The 22,168-nt window shown below is 40.9% G+C and overlaps 2 protein-coding genes across 2 annotated transcripts in view; one reads left to right on the top strand and one right to left on the bottom strand.

Moving 5' to 3' along the window:
* Positions 1-16,195, top strand: part of TIMP4 (TIMP metallopeptidase inhibitor 4) — a 29,602-nt gene extending 13,407 nt beyond the window's left edge. Inside the window, exons 2-5 of the mRNA XM_084839867.1 lie at positions 2,193-2,290; positions 9,557-9,671; positions 10,450-10,574; positions 12,271-16,195. Of these exons, the coding sequence (XP_084695993.1) occupies positions 2,193-2,290; positions 9,557-9,671; positions 10,450-10,574; positions 12,271-12,468 (536 nt within the window). The 3' untranslated portion in view covers positions 12,469-16,195. The remainder of the gene's footprint in view (positions 1-2,192; positions 2,291-9,556; positions 9,672-10,449; positions 10,575-12,270) is intronic.
* SYN2 (synapsin II) overlaps positions 1-22,168 on the bottom strand; it is a 323,398-nt gene that overhangs the window by 103,811 nt on the left and 197,419 nt on the right. The gene's annotated exons all lie outside the window — the stretch shown is intronic.

Genomic DNA, 22,168 nt, shown 5'->3' with positions numbered 1-22,168 from the left:
AGTAATCACAACTACAACGCACATGGCATTTCTTGACTTCAAACAGAAAGTCTTCCACAATAATTAGGTCTAAGAATGTTAGGATTTTAAAAAAAAGAAAATGGAAGAGATCTTCATAGTCAAAAGAGGCCAAATTTAGGGAAGACAATGTGATGCTAAAGGGGAGGCAGAAATTCCTGAGAAAAGAGGTGGGGTTTCACAGGTTGTTTAAATATAAGGACAGGTGGACATATACCCAGGAGTAGGGAGGGAAACAGAAGAGAGTGCACAGAACAAGGAAACAGAAGAAGACAAGAGGCATGGTGGTGAGAATAGTAGAATGGAAGAGACATACAAGTGACAAGACATACAGAGGGACAATTGGACATGGAAGCAAGATGCAGAAGTTTAAAATGAATGCAATAAAGAAAGGGAAGCCAGTGAAGAGGAGAATGATGTATGATCAAATACTATCTGCTATTTCATCAAGCAGGTTGAACTAGTATTACGTTCGCTCATTATGTTCACTCTATTTCCTATATGTAACCAATCAGTCCTAAGAACTTAAGAAGGGCTCTATTGGATCAGACCAAAAGTCCAACTAGTTTCCCACAGTGACCAACTAGATGTTTCTCCTGCTGCTGCTCCCCATCAATAGGTATTGAGAGGCACAGTGACCCTGGTGGGTGACTTGACGTCATGATGCTATTAAATGAGATGGTTTAAGTAAGGAATGGTCTGATTCTAACTTTGCCTCCACTAAAGAAAATTAATTGACATTCCAAACAGCAGATGCTGATAATGAATGTGAAAATGAGTCTATGAGTAGTTTCAAACTCCAGTTCAGGAAAGGCTACTACTGTGATTTGAGCAATGGGAGTTTTTGTTTTTTCCAGTTAACTATTCTTTAAAGAGAAAGCTCTTCTAAAATCTGCAGCGTTTGTCCCTGTATAGTCTTTGAATACAAGGACTGAAGCTACAGGCCAGAGGAAACTTTTTTTAACTGCATTTGTTTAACTGAGCTAATGTGCAGGAAATGAACATTCTTTCTCTCTCTCCAACTCTGTCTGACATTAGTATTTCTCCAAGGAAAACAGCAACCTGAGTCTCTCAGGTTTTTATATCTTTTACATCCTATAATTTTATTTAGACTGAAGGACCTTGGGGGAGCGGTCCTTCCTATTTGCGAGTGATACTCTGTAATGCATCATGTACATTGACGACAGAAAGAAGAAATAAAACAATACGCTATCCATATAGCTTATTTTCTGACCATGAAGAAAGGCATTAGAGATCTGTGTTCTGGTAGGCCAGTTTTTGGAGTTTATGCCCATATCTTTGCCTTGGTGGCGCGTTTCCCAGTCTTTGCCATCCTCTTCCCTCTCCCTTCCAATTGCTGATGTATACCTATTTCTCCCGCTATTTTCAAGGATCCCACAAGTTTTCCTTGACCTGTTTTGCTTGTTAGCAAGAGATGTTCTAGGGAGTAAAAAGAGCTAAGATCATGGATGTGAAAGATGGACTCTTGCTAGCAAACAGCCCCAGCAGCCAGAATTCAGCAGGGAAAGATGGAAAGACTCTCAGCATTAGCAAATCCTTGGCCTTTCAATGTCTTTCTAGAGAGGAGGAAGAGCTGCCATAAATGAACCCAACTTCAGAGCAGCTGCACCACCATGCTGTTTGAAAGCAGCTGTGTGTCGTTTACTCTGGCACCTGTTGCCTTCGCCTAATTGTGTGTGTGTGTGTGGGGGGGGAGACAGTGGCTGCTGCCAAGTGAAGCACTGCTGTTTTGGAACAGCTTAATGGTTGTGCTCTGAGGATAGTTGGTGTATGGCAGGTAGGTCTTCCTTCTCTCTGAGACTATAAGTAAAGCTATGGCCAACATAATACTTAAGCGTCCACCCCTTTCATATGTTCTGGCCATTAGTAGAAAGGAGGATACAGAATCCAACTCAAAACCAGGATTGCATTTTCAGAAATTTGTGGAGACCAGTTGAGAAATCTAGATTACATGAAATTATTTCCAGAGGGGAATCAAGGAATTATGCCCCCACGAGTCTTGATCAGCTTTATAATAGCAGTGTGGGGAAAATTTAAGATGGTACTAAATATTTTGTAATAGTAGCTTTACCTTATAGTACAAATATTACGTGGCACTAAAAGAGGAACAGGTGTTTTGTTGCAATTAATGTTTTGCTTTAATTTCTTTGCAGTGATTCGAGCAAAAGTTTCCAGTGAAAAAGTGATTGCATCAAGTGATGATCCCCTTCATACTCACAAAATGATCCGGTATGAAATCAAACAAATAAAGGTACACAAAATCCAATTCCTATTTTGAGTCCTAAATGCCAGTGAATAATATATCAGTCTGAGGAGCTAAACAAGTTCCCAGTCACTCCACTGACAAACTTATACCTAAATACCAATGTGACTGTAAACCGGAGGATACATTAAGACTGAGTCCTGTACCCACTTACCTAGAAGTAAGATTCATTGAACTTAATGGGACTTACATCTAAGGGTGCAGTCCTATGCATGTTTAGACAGAAAAAAGTCCTACATCTCCCATCATTCCCCAGCCATGCATAGGACTGCTACCTAAGTAGACATGTATAGGATTGTGCTGTAACATAATTTAGTAGCTGAACTAAGGTGGAGAAATAATCAGGTCTGATCCATGTTTAGGAGAAAGAATTTTGTATTAGAACTTGAATTAGAAAACAACTAATTACAAATATTTCTGTTGGAAACTAGACTCGCAACATGGCAGAAAGTTTTAAATTTCACCTTAAACCTCTTTGGATTTCCTCTTCACGAGGGGTTATTCATAGAGCCTGGAGAGCCAGTGTGGTGCAGTGGCTAGAGTGTTGGATCAGGAGTCGGGAGATCCAGGTTCTAGTCCCCACTCGGCCATGGAACCTCACTGGGTGACTTTGGGCCAATCACAGACTCTCAGCCCAACCTCACAGAGTGGTTGTTGTGAGGATAAAATGGAGAGGAGGTGGATTATGTATACTGCCTTGGGTTCCTTAAGGAGGAAAAAAGGCGGGATATAAATGTAACAAATAAATAAAAATAATAATAAATAAACCTCAGAGAAAAGCACAGTCTTTTGAAGGAGCTCAAATAGCAAATTGCAAAGTTCAGAGATCAAGAATTGTATGCATCAACATATTTGCAAACATTATCAAGTTCATTTTATACCACCATTGGCAGGTACTTGAGGATGTCCTGGGATGTGATCTTCCCAGATATTGAGAATATGCAGAACAAAGAAACCTAAGAGATATGAGTGGATGTTATACAGGTTTAAATTGTTCTTCTGCGCACTCTTGGCAGACAAAATACTTCAAAAATAAATGTGATGGTAGAAGATTTTTCTTAATCAATTTTTGTTTCTAATTTCATGGGCAGCAATAAGTGCATAGGTGTAGTTTGAAGTTAAAGGTGGGTAGTCTACAGGGTCGGCTCTCCCATGAGGTGGTCCTCAGGCAGCAGAGTGGGATAAGTGGTAATTGCACAACTACCACCTCCAGTGGGTGGTCTGGAGAGCCTGGCTAGCTTCTTTGCCACTGTGGCTTTTGCCACAGTGAAAAAGCAGTCAGGCAGGGCTCTCCAGAGCAGCCGCCCCCTGGAGAGCCGTGTTGGACAAGGAAGTGGCCAGCTCAGCTCTTCAGAAAGCTGGCCAGGCTGAAATGCAAGTCTCTGAGGTGGTTCTTCCTCAGAGCCAGGCATTGTGGAAGTGTGTACAGGTGATCTTCTGGGACACCTGTCCCATGCCTAGCTCTGAGGAAGGACCTCTTCAGATCCAAGCATTTTGTTGTGGCTCTCTAAAGAGCCACACCAGTTTCTTCCTCCACCTGTGCAGCTCAGCGGTAAAGGTAAGGGTGGGGGGTACAATACAGTAAAGGTAATGGGGAGGTGATGCAGGAAGGGGAAATGGGGAAGGGGGCGTGATGTGGGAAGGGGAAGGAGGTGTAATGTAGTAAAGAGAAGTGTACGGGGAAATGCAATATGGAAAGGGGGTGGAAGGGGCATGATGCAGTAAAGGGAAGAGGTGGGGGCACGATGTGGGAAGGGGACATGGCACGGTGGCAGTAAGGGGAAGGGGGTGTGGGGCGCAATGCAGAGGTGGCAAGGGGAAGAAGGGTACATCACAGGAAGGGTGTGGTGTGGTAGCAGTAAGGAGAAGGGGTGGGGTGTGATGCAGTAAAGGGAATGGTGGGGATGATACAGTGGCAGAAAGGAGTAGGTAGCAGTGGGGGCATGACACAGTAAAAGCAAAAGGGTTGGAGGGGTTGTGACGCAGTGGTGCGTGTGCTCTCTTGCCTCAGGTGGCAGGAGAGCTTGTGCCAGGGCTCGTAGTCTAGCTAACCTAAGTGTAGGTGATGTTCTGGTTGTCCTGAAAGGCAGGCTGAAGTCTAAGGGCGCTCCTAGATCCAGCATTGTTCCTGGATGCTGAGGGGACATCCATAGCCAGAAGTACCTTTCATCAGCTCTAGCTGGTTTGCCAGTTGCATCCTTTCTTAGGGAATGAGGATCATGCTACTGTGACACATGCTCTAGAAAGTTACTGTTTGGACTATGTAATGTTATCTACATCAAACTGTTCCTGAAGATTCTTTGAAAATAGTCAATTTGTAATGAGCATATGTTCACTAGCTTCCACTAGATACAATTCAAGATGCTAATACTGACATTTAAAGCCCTAAAGTGTTGGTTGGGATGACAGCTAGAGCACAAATGGCAGAAGACTTGGGAAGAATCCCACTGAACACACCATGGAGCCTACCTCATGGCACTGCTGGCAGTAAAGAAGACTTACTTTTCCACCTACCATCTACAGTAGTTAAAAGGCCAGTTGGAGCTTTTTAGTTATGATCCCTTAGAATCATCTGCAATATACTACGACATGTTTGCAAAGTGCTTTGAGGGGAAAGCCTCCCACATGGAATTCACTGCCACAAGTTGTAGTGATGGACACAAGCATGAGGGCTTTAAAAGGTGATTAGATAAATTCATGGAGGATATGGCTATCAATGGCTACTAGTCATGATAGCTATATCAGAAGCAGTAAGCATATATTTGAAATGCTATAGGCAAACAAACTTTTCCCTATGGCTGGGAGGAACTCAAATAAGCCAATAATTCTATGTAACTCCAAGTATAGTATAAGACTGAACAGTATATATGCCATGTCTCATGTTCTCAATAGCCTTTCATTTATGGAAATAGGATTATTCCACACCCCCAAATGTATAAGTTATGGTCATTCAAGTGGGGATTGCCAGGTGGGACCTGGGGCTCAGAGTGCCTTTTATTAGCTGTGTCTGATATGCTAGGTATGACTGCTGCTGGAAGACAGATCTGGCCACTGCCATTCATGGCTGAGTAACTTCCGGATTAGATAGTTATAATGTGCTTTACATAGAGTTGCCTTTCAAGATGTTTTGGAGACTTCAGTTAGTGCAGAATGCAGCACCCTACCGGTTAACAGATATGGATTAATATTCACAAAATACATCACCTGTTTTAAAGCATCTCTCTTTGTGGGATTCCCTCTTATGAGAAGCCTGTCAAGTGCATGCTGATTCACCTTTTAGATGGTCAGTTAAGCTCTGGCTATTTCAGAAGGCCCCAGGTAGCAAGCTGATGTCTTTTGCATATTTCTTCTGTTTTATTTATTGTTATACTGAAAAATAATTGTAGGTTTTAAAAGCTCCATATATGAAATGTCTATAAGTCACTTTGTGGGAGGGTGTCCCAGGGACCATAGCATGGTTCAGATCTCCCTGCCCAGGCAGACTGTAGACACATTGGGGAAGGAAGAGATGTGGATCTGCTAGATTACTGTCCACAGCAAAGTATTCTGTTAGACCGGTCGAGAGACCTGCTAGCTCAAATGATTTTTAAGGTTAAATGGGTGACTAAAACACCCCCATTGGTTCTCCCGCACTTCCTGGCTCTTGCCAGCTGGACTTTGGATGGGCAAAAAGCTTGCCTCCATCTAAAGAACATCTGATAGGATTGCACTCCTAATTAATAAAAAATTAAAATACATAACTTTCCAAGAGCAATACCAAAATTACTGTTTTAGCGAGTAATCCTATTCTGGCTAACTTGGGAGTAAGTCCCTTTGAAATCGCTGAGGTTTACTTTTGAGTAGGCATGTGTGAGTGCACTATTAGATACTTTTTGAGTTCAATATTTCAATCAAGAAACCAGAAACTGACTATAGTGTTTGTCTTTTGCATTAAAATGTGTAAGTCCACACATATTTTAATTAATAGGCACATGCATATAGAGAAAAAAAGTCTGTCAATGCTGGCTATTGGAAAAGAGGGTTTGAAAGCATAAGGAACAGCTGAAATTGATTACTAGACAAGGCTACCAATTAAATCCAGGTTCCATATTTGTCTGTTGTCTTTCTTTTAATGTCCCATATACCTTTTTAACAGCCTTTATATCATTTAAGCATTTTTATACACTTGTGTTGTTGTTTAGTCGTTACGTCGTGTCCGACTCTGTGTCACCCCATGGACCATAGCACCCAGGCCTTCCTGTCCTCCGCTCTCTCCCGGAGTGTGCTCAAAGTTTTTTTTATTTTATATATATATATATATATATATACACACATACACACACACACACACACACATACATACATACATATATACATACACTAGACAGATATTATTTTAACAAATGTTTTGATATTCCATTATGTTGGTTTTGGTCACTTTGGGGAAAATATCTCCAGGGAAATATCATATACTGATGTCCTGATCTGTGGGAGGCATGTATATCTCTACGGCTTTCATTGAAACAGAAAAGAATGGAGATAAGAAGCATAAGTCATCCACATCTGAAGCCATGCTGAATCATGTAAATAGTAAGCTCTTGTTACTGAAGCCACATTCAGTACATATATAAACAACATATACGATACGGCGAGTAAAGCAAATTCCAAGGAGGGGGAATTCTTATTTTGTTTACTATTTTTGCTGCAGTTGAATATGGAGAGTTATATGTGTAAGTCTACTGAAAGTTAGTCATCACAAAAACAGCAGCACAGGATATATGAATGTCAACATGCTTATGATGTCAGTTCACCAACAAACACACTCAAAATTGGGAGTAGAACTCAGACAGTGTTTAAAGAACTGGCAAGTTAAGCCAGCAAATATTTATTTGTATAAGAAAGATGTATATTAGTCATCACTGTAGCTTTTCATAGTTCTACTGGATCTAACTGTAAAAACATAACTCTTGTGAAAAATGGCATTTCTAAATGGAATGGCTAAACTTTTGATTGCAGCACTGGTCACTGCCTTGGTTGGCCTCCAATTCCCACTCTAATCTGCCCTGTAGGCCCTGACCCAGGCCACCTAGCAGATAATTTCACAAACAAGCCACAAACCAAGCTGCAGCATGCTGCACCACCTCTAGAGAGGTAAAATTTCCAGAAATTCTGAAGCCATGGGAAAAAAACAGAAATTTTGGGGGAAATGGTGTTACTGTGTGCTCTTTAGTTTTAATTTTTGTGAACTGCCCAGAGAGCTTTGGCTATTGGGTGGTATAGAAATGAAATGAATGAATGAATGAATAAAATATATATGCAATGCTTAGTTTCTTAACAAACCTAAACTTATTTGAATGCTTTAATAACATAAAGTGTATGATTTATAATTTACTTAGGGAGCAGTCCTATGTGCCCTAGACAGCTTCTGGGGTACATAGGATTTTTCAGTTTCCTGGCTCCATGCTGAAAGACAGGGCTCTGAGCTCAGAGCCAGGAAACCACACTTTCTCCCCTCCCCTTCATAACTGGGGCAGGGAGAACAGTGCTGGCTGCCTCTCAGTGCTCGGTAAATGAAACGCAGAGACCGGGGAAAGGAGGCATTCCTCGGGGCTGCTCCCCCTCCCCGAAGCCTCTGCTAGACAGGCGAAATTGCCTGTCTAGCTAAAATGCAGCGTGGGAGATGCAAGGTGGCTCCCTCTCTGCATAGGATACTTGTAAGCCTCCAGGGGCTTACAAGTACCCAGGGCACAAGCCATAGGATTGTGCCCTTACTGTATAAAATTGTCCTTTTTGGCATATTCATGCAATTCACAGAGCAAAACTTGCAGGTTTACTCCACTAGATGCAGCCCATCTAGCTTCTGTGGGTCTTGGTTAGAGCTCGGTTCTCATCAAAGTTTTCAGAATTCTTGTCTAAGACTTTGTACCTACAACAGGTCTTTTGCTGTTCCTATTCCATCTCCTTCTGACCTTTTTATTTTCCAAGGCATAAGCTGCTTGTATTCCAGTTTGTGGCAAGATATCTGTTTCACAGTCATTTGAGGGGAGATCAATCACAGGGAAGGGACCAGCTCAGAAAGTTAGCAGATGCAGGATACTTGCTTCTGGTATCTCCAGACTAGTTAAAAGATTTTCAGAAGGAAGCAAACAGCAATTCACAAGCAATAAAGGGCCTGTATGCTCCTCTCATGAAGATTGCAGCACACTTTAGGTGCATAAATGTATCTTGGATGTGGCTGTTATATACATTTACAGTTTAGAATTATCAGTCTCTAATGCTGCAGATTCTCTAACACAAAAATCTTCATACTACAAATATTGTGTGAATAACACCTTGCCCTAAAAAAAATTCCACTTATTCCAAATGGGAAAATATTTCATAGGAGATTTTTTTCAGTGTTCCACAAAATTTCAAATTTTTCTGTTGGGCAAATTGAAAAAAATCACCTTAAGGAAAAATAACACACAACCCCACCAAATAGTTCCATTTTTCCCCCTGGGCCTTCACATCTCTATCCACCGCCTGTCATGTCCCCCAGCCCTTGGCCTTTTCACAGTACAGGAGAAGAATCTGATGAAGACAAGGATCAGACTGTTCTTCCAGAGGAAGGACAGTCAGTCCCATATTCAGGCCTCCCTTGGCCAGAAGACATGGCCTTGCCGCCATACTTTGTATCAGAGGAGGCACCCCCAGAAGAATCTCCATCTACTCAGCTTCACAGAAATTTGAAACTACTGAATCGAGGGCCTTTTAACAGTCCAGCCAGCTAAACACACCACAGATCCTGGCTGTCAACATAAAAGTTCTGTTGTCTCCAGCCTGCTGCTGCACAATATTTTCCTGTGTTTCTAGTAGGAGGGAGCTCCAGCCAGCAAACCTGGTTTCTGCCTTTACCTAGCTTGCTGTGCCTGATGCACTTACCTTTACCAGAGTCTACTTATTGAATACAACTTTGCCTGCCTTGACCTGACTATTCTACTTAGACTGGATTCTCTTGCTCAGATCTGACCCTGTCAGATGACATTAGCTTCCCCTTGTGAGCTTCAGGTAACCACAGAATGGGACACCACCCAACCACCCCAAACCCATCCTCTGCACACGGACCAACAGACACAAGCCACCTCCCACTGATGGTGGAAAATCAAGCAACCACATAATTTAATTAATATTTCAGTAATGTAGTGCTGTGTTAAGCACATGGGGAGCTATTGTAATTTTTGTGTCTCATACAAATTCTTAGCAACGACATCTTTGCTTACTTTTTTTCTAATATAGATGTTTAAAGGCTTCGAAAAATTGAAAGATGTTCAATATGTCTTCACACCTTTTGATTCATCTCTCTGTGGGGTGAAATTAGAAGCCAACAACAAGAAGCAATATCTCCTTACAGGTACAGTATATAGAAGCCAATGCAGTGCACACTACTATGGCCATGGGACTATCCAACAAAGAACTTTATTATATTAAAATATTTTAAATACTAGATCCTAGATAAAGACAATGTTTTGGCTGTAATACAATGCATAGCTGCGTTCACTGATAAAATCAATGACATTTCTCAAAGTGTGCTCTGGGGGAAGATGTTTTTAATTTAAATTGTGTATATGGTGATAGTTGGGAAACTACTGAAACAAAATAAAAAAATCTGAAATAATATAGTTTCCCTCTAATAGCAAATTCTAGTGATTGAATTCCTGTTGGTTTGGCAGGGATATGGGAACATCCCCCAATAAAGTAGTAATTCCTTGTGGATTCCTTAGGCATGCATGAATTTCTTAATTAAAATAAAAAAGTAAAGGACCCCCACCCCGCCCAGGAAAAAACAAACCTAGCACAAGGACTGAATATGTTCAGTTGTCTCCAAGAGTCACAGAAATTTGAGTTGTAAAAGAAAAACAGAAAAGGGAGGAGAATAAGCTGCTTGAGCCCCTAACAGAAGATAGTAACCTGGAGCAGGATGTTGTGGAGTGCCTGAAACACTTCTTAGGGGTGGAGTTCCACTTCAACATTTTACTGCAGATTCCAGTTACTCGCTTCAACATATTCTTAGAGTGAAATCCACTAAAGTAAACTAATGAAACTTTCACTAATTTATTCGATGTGGATTGCATTTCTAATGTGGAAAATGCATTTTTTTGTTCTTTGTTTTGATGTTTTCCCTAATTCAGGGCAAATTTTAGATGATGGCAAAGTTCTTATCCATTTGTGCAATTACATTGAACCATGGGATGACCTGACCTTCTCTCAAAAGAAAAGTCTAAATCAAAGATATCAAATGGGCTGTGGTTGTAAAGTAAGTATATATAATCCATTGAAGTGCTATTGCTGTTTCAGTCCTGGAGCAAAAGGAAGGTGAACTGACATGGCAGTCTCTTCTATTTAACTATTTGTTAGAACACCTAAGCTTTACATAGCCTGCCTTGTCTCACTGAAACTAATAAGGACTGCATTTAACCCAAAAGGAAGTATTCATGTCTACATGTTACACATCCCAAATTACCATGCCAAGGCAAGTAGCTTTGGCATGGTAATCTCTCACCAGTGTTTGATGTTCCTGGAGGTGTTCTTTACTGGTGTGGAATCTGTCTCTTCATGTGATCTGGTTACAAGCTACACTGTTATACTACTGCAACTCGACACAGTATATCAAACTGATGACATGGGGATCAGGTGATAATGTGTATGCTTACTCCTAAGTAAATATCTGTGTAACAGCCTGACTAATATGTTACGACCACAGGTTGAGGACTCACTGTAGCTGAAATGGCTGTAATTTTATTTATTTATTTCAGTTCTATACCGCCCAATAGCCGAAGCTCTCTGGGCGGTTCACAAAAATTAAAACCAAACAGCACACAATAAAACAATTTAAAATATATAGAACATTAAAACCACAATATAACAATACAACCATAATAAAACCTAGCAGCAGTGCAGGAGTTTAAAATACAAATTTAAAACAGCAAAGCTAAAAGTTTAGAAAGCTAAAATGCTAAAATGCCTGGGAAAATAAAAAGGTCTTCACCTGGCGCCAAAAGGAATACAATGTAGGTGCCAGGCGAACCTCACTAGGGAGCTCATTCCAGAGCTGGGGTGCTACAGCAGAAAAAGCCCTCCTCCTAGTAACTGGCTCCCTAAGTGGATCTGCTGGATCATGTGGCCACCTAGATACTACTTTAGGGGCTGGTGGGTTCAGATAATTAGCTTTTGGATTAACCTTCTATAATTAGCTCATTACAGAAAGTATAAGTATAGCATGGAACCTCCCCACTGTCTCCCATCATGTGGAATTGTTTTTATGATAGTAGTCCTACCATGCACATATAATTTAAATCAGATATATTCACATATCATCTGAACATGAGGTTATGCAACATGGTACAGGAATAAGTCTCACCCTTGCTGTTCCACACCACATGTATACCCAAGTAGTTTTCAGTCACACAATCCACCATGAGAATGGGATATAGGGACCCCTTAAGTGGAGTACTGATATGAATATGCCTTTGTTCACTTTAAAAGTTATATGCACTGTGGCAAATGCTACATGGACCCAAAACTGCCTCCTGTGCTTCATGTGCATAATATGGATATCCAGCCAATCTGTTAACTGGCCCTTAGATCCATATCGATACAAACTTACTGAGCACAACTTGTTGGGGAGGGGGGCATTTAAAAGAAGCTGACTTCTCACAGGAAACTGAATTTGTAGTAAAATATATACTGGGTTTATCTATATTGTCTTATGATTCTATGTTGAAGGAATCCATCCTGCATTTTATAATAGAATATATAGAGAGGGAGAAGGAGTAAGTGGTTGGCCCAAAAGTCTATCAGGGCAACTGAAACTTTTCCATAAATTTACAAATGATTTAACTTCAGTGTAAGCATTTTTAGTACCAGTGCCTTTACAGATATGGGTAAATGGAATTTTATGCATTTACAAAGTATGTTCTAAAAGAAGAATTAATGTAATTTTCTGCATTTAGATTTCTACCTGCTACATGGTACCCTGTTCCATCACTACACCAAATGAATGCCTGTGGACAGATTGGCTGTTAGAGAGGAAGCTGTATGGGCATCAAGCAAAGCATTATGCCTGTATCAAACGCAGTGATGGAACATGCAGTTGGTACCGTGGTGGTCCTCCTCCAGAGAAAGAGTTTGTTGACATCAGTGAACCATGAATGATGTAATTTCTTTCAAAGCCCCAGGGGTTAAGTCCATCCAACGCTGTGCGCTCACTGCTGCTTTGAACTTCCAACAACTGTCTCTTGCTTAGAAACAAAAGCAAATTGTGCTGTGCAAATAAAGTGCAGAGTTTGTAGAATTGGCATCCAGACAGGAAGAGAAATGAGTCTCCTGGAGATAGCTGCTCTCTAAAGTTCTTTTTATAGAGGAGTGGTATGTGGGGACACTTCTTTATTTTCAAAGAATAGTAATTTCCTTTTTTTTTAATCAAAATGAATGTACCCATTCAAAACAAGATTCATCAAAATTTGGACTCCTACTCCTGTTAATAAGTTGAATAAAAGAACACCTTGTTTTAATCCAAAATGTTATTTCTGGGGAAAAAAGAACACTGTTTTGTATAAACATTTTTTAGAGTAGTGTTCTGAGACAAAAGAGCTTGGATAATGTGTATGTAAGATATTGTAACAATCTGCTGTAAAAAGTCTCAAAGATTAATTTTTTTCTGTTTCCAGTGATGCAAGTTGAATGTTGTATGTGTGTGTGCGTGCATGCGCACACAATTTAAAATGTTTTACTTCACTTTTCTGTATGCTACTTACTATGTCTCATCTAGCCCTATTAATGTTCTGATGAAGTTGCTCATAACTATATCTATAACACATATTTGATAATCAAAACCAGATCCGATGTAGTAATCCAATGGATTGGAATATACTGTAAAGCAGAAACTAAGGTTGATTGTTCTGTTATATAACTGTTATGACACTGCACCACTAAGGGGGATAGCATGACATGGTATCCTTAGGCCAAGGAAATTCAATACTTTTTTGTAGTGAATGTCCCTCAGCTAGAGAAAAAGTAAATAGGCCTGCCAGTGATTTGAGATGTACATGGTTACACAGACTATGCATTTGCAAGAACAAGTAAAGTGAAGGGAGGAAAGCATGGGCAAAAGATGGAGATAGATGAAGTGATCATAAGAGCAGGAAAGCTTAAATTGCTCTTGATTTATAGTTGGGCATTTCCAGGTGACGTAGCAGGGAATTTGAAATCCTTTACCTGTGATTCACAAAATTAGGTTTATGGGCTGTGGCATCGTATGTGGAGTGAGAGTATCATGATCATGACTCCTCCCATAACGGTAGATTTTCACATTCACTGCATAGTACTTCAGCACTGGGAAATATGCAGGATGATTTGTGTAGACTTGGTAAATGATTGGAGGCTTCACACTATACAGTTCCCCTGAACATATGGGCCATACATATGTTGAATGTGATTTATTCCTTGCGTAGCTACATTCGGGGGAAGAGAAATTACAAACATTTGAACATATGCACATAGACATGAGATGCTAGACATGGAGACATATATACCAGACTTAAACAGTGCACATTTATAATTAGCAAACTTGACTCCTGCACATCTCAAATCATGTTCTGTGATGCATGTTTTGACAAGCAACCGCTCTGCCAAAAGTACTTCTAGTTTTTCTGCCTTAGTGGCTAAGGAAAATAATACTCTTTTTAAAAGGATATCCTCCAAATATCAATCCGGTCTTTAAAACATAATTTCATATGCTGAAATGCATTGATAGAAATTCTCATCACGTGAGAAAAATAGCCAATATTTTATCTTTCAAGGGCTTGGCAAGCATGTTAGCATTTCCATTTCTAAAGAACAATTTCAATGGGAAACAGCATGGTGAAGTTTCAACATTTGCCAATATTGAGATTTTTGAACCAGTTGTTTTAAAAACTGGTTTAGAAAACTGGACAGAATCTCCTACTGAACATGAAGCAAATAACTTATTTCATCCTGCTCAGCAGCTTAAGTTCCGTGTACTAAAGGCATGCATGATCCACAAAGGTTTCTGCAGTGCTAGCATTCCTAATCTTCCTGTGTGCAAAAGCACAGGCAGCTAAACCTCAGATAAGGCCAGGCATACCCAGGAACTGGACGCCACATGACCCAAAGGCTACAGAACTACTACCAGCGCTGCGCTGTTCCTGGTCAAAACATTTTGGAAATGCTCTGACTGCTGGGATGCCTATACACACACATACAGAGGAACGTTTTTGTGATTCATTACTTAAATGTATACTTACATGTTTACAGAATCAGAATGCAAATTTAGTCACTAAAAAGTATCCATGAAGCAAATGCAGGTCAATATATATTAGTAACATTTCAAATATGCTATCATCACACTAGAGATGGGCAAACATCCTCCTGTTCATAGTGCAACCCCTCTGAGTTTTGTGATTATCCCTTGTGGGTATTTGAAAAAACTTGAAGGGTTTTTTCAGTACTGAGAAATGTCAAAACCAATATGGAAGTCCTGCCTCCTTTACAAACAAGCTCTTACTTTTGTAAATATAACCAGTATTGCTAGAAAGGTCTTGTCCCCAAACACACAGGCTTTCTGGCCTGCCAGCCAGCTCCGCTGCTTGAAATGATAGTTCTGAGCATGCTCAGAACTATCATTTCAAGTTATGGAGCTGACTAGTTGTGAGTTGGGCTCCTTCCTTCCATTCTTTCCACCACTTGCAATCATAAGCTGGGTTTTTTTTTAGGGGTGTGTGTGCTTGTGAAGTTGGGGTGGGGGACTGGCAGGGGAAGGGAGGGGCGGGGAAGGTGTCTACACTTGCAATCCATTGCGAGGATACAGACACAGTTATGGATCACTTCAAAATTAATTACAATATTTGTTTTTTTGAAGAGGAGGCTTACACATTTAAGTAAAATGAAAAATCTCATCTCTAATGATAATATACAATAATGAATACTAGCTGCCTTAATATTTGAACAGGAACATAGGGCAGTTTGCTTCTAGATCTGGTACTACAAGTGTCATGACTAGTTCAGTCTTTTTTGTTGTTCTGTAAATTAAAATCAGATGAACAAAAATGTACTACGAACTACTATAGCAATCAAAAACAAAATGCAACTGTTATATGTTCGAAATGTAGTGTGAATGCAATATTGATTGGATCAAAATCAATGGCAAAGATTCAATTCATTTTGAAAAATGAATTCACTCAAAGAATTTTAACTCTAGTTCCATCAAGAACTATTGAGTCTGAAACTCTCGATTCCACTGGAATATGATTAATATTTTTAAAAGGATGTATTCTGAACCATAACCTCTAAATTTCTTTAGGTAAAATAGAGCTTGAACTTTCCATCTCTGAATCTGTTTTTTTTTTTGTTATAAGTGAGATCAAAGTTTGCTCTTAATAGTTATCATATGGCAAGAATTGTTATTCCCTTGCTGAGTACACTTATATTAAATATTAACAAACAGCTTAACTAAATAGATGAAATTACCGAGAACCATGTTTATACCAACACTATTCTATTAAAATAAATGGGAAACTTTGATTTATAACTTTGCTTTTTAGGCATATTCTAATGAGATCAAACACCAGTAATGCTTTCGGTAAGCATAAGATTAAGCCAATATATTATGCTGCTGAAAAAGAAGATTCCAGAAATCTAACTTAGTTATTGTGTTCCAGCTTATTTTCATGTGTTATGTCTTTGAAAATAGACACATAATGAGGAACTGGCACAGTCTGCTCGTTATTTATTTATTTAACAACATTTATATACCACTCCACAGCGAGCAGTGAGCAACAAAAGATAAAAAGGAATAAAACACCATATTAAAATTTTTGTTTTTGAAAACAGAGTACCAATAAAAACTTGTGGCTGGTCAGTCAAGGTTGGCTTATTGGAATAAAGATATTTTCAGGAGGTATGAAAACAACACAAGGTTGGTGCCTGCCTGACCTCCAGAGGGAGGGAGTTCCATAGAAAAGGGCCACCACACTGAAGGCTGTCTCCAGGTGGACTCCAATCGGGCCACAGGTCCATGTGGAACCACCAGGAGCACACCATCTGATGACCGGGCAGGTTGATAAGGAAGAAGGCACTCTCTCAGGTATCCTGGTCCCAAGTTGTTTTGGGCTTTATACAGTAGTCCCGAAACCTTAAACCTGGCCCGGTAGCGGATAGGCAGCCAGTGCAGTTCCTTCGGCAAGGAGTTGGAGGCTGAAAAGGGGCAGCTCCTGACAACAGCCGAGCTGCTGCATTCTGCCCTAGCTCCAGCTTCTGGTGCTGCCTTAAGAGCAGGTCTATACTGCAGTAATCTAGTCTTGAGGTTACAGGCACTTGTACCATTGTGGCCACGCTATCCCTGCCCAGGAGAGGCCATAGCTGGCGAACCAGCCAAAGCTGGTAAAAGGCACTCTGAGTCACCATGGCCACTTGGGCCTCCAGTCACAGTGATGGATCTAGGAGTACCCCCAAACTACGGACCTGATCTTTCAGAGGGAGTGCAACCCCATCCAGAACAGGCAATGAGCCTATCTCCTGGACTTGGGAACCACTCACCCACAGGGCTTCCATCTTGCCAGGATTCAGTTTGAGTTTACTGGCCCTCATCCAGCCCACTACTGAGTTCAGGCACTTGTCCAGGCCTTGCACAGCCTCTATTGATTCAGATGTCACAGGGAGATAGAGCAGTGTGTCATCAGCATACTGATGGCACTTGGCTCCAAATCCCCTAATGACCATTTCCAAGTGGCTTCATAAAGATGTTAAATAACACTGGGGACAAGATGGTACCCTGTGGAACCCCACAGCTCAATTGCCAAGGGGCTGAGGAATGGTCAACCAATGTTACTCTCTGAAATTGGCTCTGCAAATAGGACCAGAACCATCGTAATGCAGTGCCTCCGATACCCATCCCACAAAGTCGATCCAGGAGGATACCATGGTTGATGGTATCAAAAGCTGATCAGAGACTGAGCAGAATTAACAGGGTTGCACTCCCCCTGTCCCTGATGGATGATAAAAGTCATCCATCAGGGAAACCAAGGCTGATTCGGTCCCATAATCAGACTGGAATGGATCCAGATAATCAGTATCCTCCAAGAATGCCTGTACTTGCTCCACCATGACCCTGTCAAGTACCTTCCCTAAGAAAGTTATTTGCCAATGGGTGGTAGTTGTCAAATACCATTGGCTTCAGAGTGGGTTTCTTCAGGAGTGGTTGCACTTAAGGACAGCAGGAACAACCTCTTCACACAAAGATCCATTTACCATTCCCTGGCTCACCCAGTCATACCCCCTTGGCTAACTCTTATTAGCTAGGAGGGGCAAGGATCAAAAGAGCATGTAGTCAGTCACATTGCTACAAACACCTTGTCCACATCATCAGGCTGCAGCAACTGAAACTGATCCCACAAAATGGGGCAGATGGTGGTGTCAGACACTTAAATAGGAGCTGGGCTAACAACAGCATCAAGTTCACTGCAGAGACAATTGATTGTGTCCCCAAAATGCAATGCAAAAAGGTCACAGCAGGTCCTTGAGAGGACCAGGGCCTGGACCACCCAAAAGAGCTCCACTGGACAGCTACTTGAGGACACAATAGAGGCAACAAATTAAGCCTTTGCTGCTCACACCACCACACAATAGGCACGATTATGTGCTCTAGAGCATGCGCAGTTGTCTTCTCTTTGGGTATTACACCATTGTGCTCTAGCTGATGTCTAGCCTGTTTCACTGAGCACAACTCCCCAGTATACCAAGGAGCAAAGCGGGCTCTACAGTGCCAGAAAGGGCACTCAGGTGCAATCAAGTCAATGGCCCTCCACATCTCACTGTTCCATAGTAAGACTAGGGTCTCAGCTGAAGCACCATCTGTCTCCACTGGAACATCCCTAAGAGTGTTCAGAAATCAATTGGATTCCATCAGTCTCTTGGGGTGGACCACCTGAATGGGTCCCCTAGCCCTGCAAAAAGCAAGTAATGTGGTGAGTTCAAATCTCACCAGGAAATGATCTGACCATGACAATGGGGTTACTTGGAAACCTACTCACCCCCATTTTTTGGACTACTCAGCTCACAGCTTGGAGCAAAGACCGAATCAAGGGTATTCCCTGCTTCACGTGTTGGGCCAATGACAAACTGAGACAGTTCCATGGTTATCATAGAAGCCACAGAGTCCTGAGCTGGAACTCCAGAGACAGCATCAGCATGGAAATTAATGTCACCCAGAACACCACACTTGAGACCACCTCTGCCAGCTCAGTCAGGGAGGTCACTGGGCAGCAGGATGGACGGTACACCAGCAACATCCCCAATCTGTCCCTATGGCCCAATACCAGGTGCAACCCATCAAGGCCTGCTCCAAGGTGGAGTTGTTTCCTCATGATAGAGATGGAGGTTCTATGAACCACTGCGACTTTGCTGCACCAAGTACCCATGTAGGCAGAGCTGAGTCAGGTCAACCCCACCTAGCTCACCCACCAAAGTCTCAGTAATACACACCAGTTCAGTGATCTCACCCATGATTACATTGTGAATGACTGTGATCTTATTGTGGACCAACTTGGCGTTAAATAACAGCAGCATGAGACAGGAAGGCTCTGTGGATGGGCTACCAGGTACATGAAAGTTAGGGGATGGGGGTAGAAGTGGAACAATGTAGAAACATTTGTTACCCATTCTGCTCTGCTGTCCTGACCCCTTCCTCCTGCTGTATGTCCTTCGGCCCCGAGTCACTGGAGGTACCACCTCCATGGATCCCTGTGTCAATTTTCCAGGCACATCCTTACTACACCAAAACTTCCCACACATTCTCAGTACCCTCTCACAACTCAGACATACACTCCACCACTCAAAACCTCACACACTCCATCCAACTAATCACACACAACCAACCCAGCACAGTCACAAATTATAGCTTGTGGTTATAACCAGCCACTGGTCACATAGACTTTCCAACCCCTAATATCGGGCCTGCCAACCTACCAAGCAACACAGAGAACAATTAAAGCACATCTTTCATAGCCATTCAAACCTACTTCCGCTAGTTCATGCTCACTCCACCTCTCACCCGGAGAGTTGCAAACAGTTCTCCCCACTGGCTTTCACCCAGAGGGAATTCCACTTCTAGCCACCACAGTCTCCCACCCTGGGCAGAAGCAGCAGCTCTTGCACACAAAGCCCCTAACCCCTGTCTCCCACGCAGGGTGAAGCATAGTTCACCCCAAGGGGAGAAGACAGACTGAACTACCATCAGGCGGTCCCTACTATCACCCAGGAATACCTCCCCTCCACACAACAGGTATTAAACTAAACAAGCAAAACAAACAGACAAACGAACAAGAGAGAGAGAGGAAAAAAATGAGAGGCACACTCGCCCTTGTGGCATCCCGAAGGGACGAACATAAGGGGCATGCCACCTTTGGTGTCGCCCCCTTCAGGAACAGATTACTGGGAGGTGGGTGGGTGGAACTGCAAAACAGTTATTCAAAGCAGTAATACAGTCCTCTCCCCTCAGCTCTAGCTCTCCTCATCAGGCACAAAGTGCAGAGTGTCCAGTCTAGCGTCCTTATTGCATGTCCTCTCATGATATTCAACATCTATTTCCTCGTTTCTTCATGTAAACCATGTATATATAGTACTTCTTTAAGGGGCTGCTAACCTTTTAACGATAACGCTCACTTGTGATATACCCTTTATATTGATACATAACATGAAGTATACCCAATTCCTAAAACAATGAAATGCAAAAATGTTTCTGAAAAAATGATTTAATGTCACTGCAATGTTTAGACAGCTGAATATGCTTTAGTAATTATTGTAGATAGTGGAAGTGAACTTATTTGTTGTTGTTGTACCACAATGATTCCCAGAAAAGTACATCTATAGATGATGATTATATATTTTCTGTAGTACATGTCGCTAATCTAGGTCACAAATCAACCAGAAATTCAAGCATCACATAAATGGCAGCTGCTGAAAAGCACTACAAGAGAAGAACATCGCACTGGATTGCACCATTTGGTTTTTTTATACATATATTGTAAGATTCTCTCCCACCACCTCCAACCCCACAAAGTAAACAATAATTGTATGTTTTGTACAGGATTGAGACGAACACGTGGCTTTCTTCTCTATAACTTACTTATTATAGCTAAGTTTTTATTTTAAGCCCTTCAACCAGGAAACCCTGACATATAACTCAAGTTGTCTTACTCTAAAAAACTGTCTTCAATTTTATGAAAATGGTTTTTCTTCAGTGTTCATATATGTTTTGTGAGAAACAAAGTATTTCAGAATGACTTTTACATTATATTATTTTGCTATATCTAGTCTATCATACACATGACTTTTGCTTCCATAAATGACATAACAGTAGACTTTAAATATTTCAAAGCAACTGGCTGCCCATTGTGATCACCTTGAAAAATAAATGGTCAGAATTTCCAGTGTGAAATAAGCAATGTCTGTTTATTAATGCCAGTGTATAGATTATTCAGAGCTTTAAACATTTATTAATATTTTTCTGAGTTATAACCTGACCCAAAACCAAGTTCACCTATGATCAGGTTTTCCAAATATATTTTCATTCCAAGATTTTCACCTTGTGTATTTGCCTCATTATTTTACAAGCAGTAAGCTTTTCTTTAGTGCAGTGCATGTATGTGCCACAGTGAAAAATGAAAATATAAATATGGGAATGTGGTCTTTTAGTCTTCATATTAACATAGCACAATTGATTAAGTCTCTGTATTAAAATTTGTGTCCACCTTGGGTACAATCTTTTTAAGGTATATGTAAAAAGTGCCTTTCAATAGCCTCTGAGAACCACCCACCCCAAATCACCACCAGTACCAGCAACTGTGGTAGCTGTTTTGTGTGTGTGTGTGTGTGTGTGTGTTTAATACAGAGCTCAAGATGGAAATTACATTGCCTTCTGGATAATCCAGAATTATCTAGTCAGAGTGGTGAAAGAAAAACAAACTGACCCTCCCCTCTCCTGCCCAGTTCAGTCTACAGTCTGGGTCAACTTATAACTGCTGCTTTTCTTAAGTAAATGTGAAAGTACACCAAAGAACATCCTAGCCTTTTTTTCAGTAGCAATAACCATTTTAAACTAAATGCATCTATTTTTAAAAGTCTTCTACTAAAACAGTTCAGAATAGACCTATCTCTGTTTAGTTACATTTTATTGCTGTCTTAGAATTGAAAAAGAATACAATGAAGTCAAAGACCAATTATTCAAATTTTATAAAAGGAATACAAGTATATCCACTCTACCAGCTTCAAACGCTCAGGACTTAGAGCCTCAGAATTATTCTGTACTCTCTTGTCCAGGAAGAGAACTGAGAGAAACTCCTGAAACATCACAAAATATCTGCATAGACAACATAGCTTTAAGTACTGTGGTTTGGCTCCAGCATTACTACTGATGATGTTCCCTTTCTGGATCATCCCACAACAAAATTTTAAGCTATTCACAGAAACTCCAAAATCTATCTGTCACTCTGCATTGTTTTCCAAGTCACTGACTTTACAAAGTCTCCCTCAGAGAACGAGAATCACAACAGGAAGAATCTTCAACTTTACAGCCATCTCTGCTCACTTGAAACACCCACAACAAAAGAATGCAGAAATAGAATAAGAATCATGTTCTTGTTTATATCCATACACTATACAGAATATTATTAACCAAAAGTTTAGTACACCAACTTCCCTCAGGTATCATGACTTTGTGGTATTAGTATAGAAAAAAAAAAGAGAACAAAAATATTTTTATATGTTAATAGTGAAGATTTTAAACTCAGAGGAACGCCAAGTAAACACCAGAAAACCAAATCAAACTAGCAATGC

This window comes from Heloderma suspectum, chromosome 2 (genome assembly GCF_057233095.1).
Source record: "Heloderma suspectum isolate Gila_16-S chromosome 2, 16-S_ref, whole genome shotgun sequence".
NCBI classification, from domain to species: domain Eukaryota; kingdom Metazoa; phylum Chordata; class Lepidosauria; order Squamata; family Helodermatidae; genus Heloderma; species Heloderma suspectum.
This window is presented reverse-complemented; position numbering and strand designations above follow the sequence as displayed.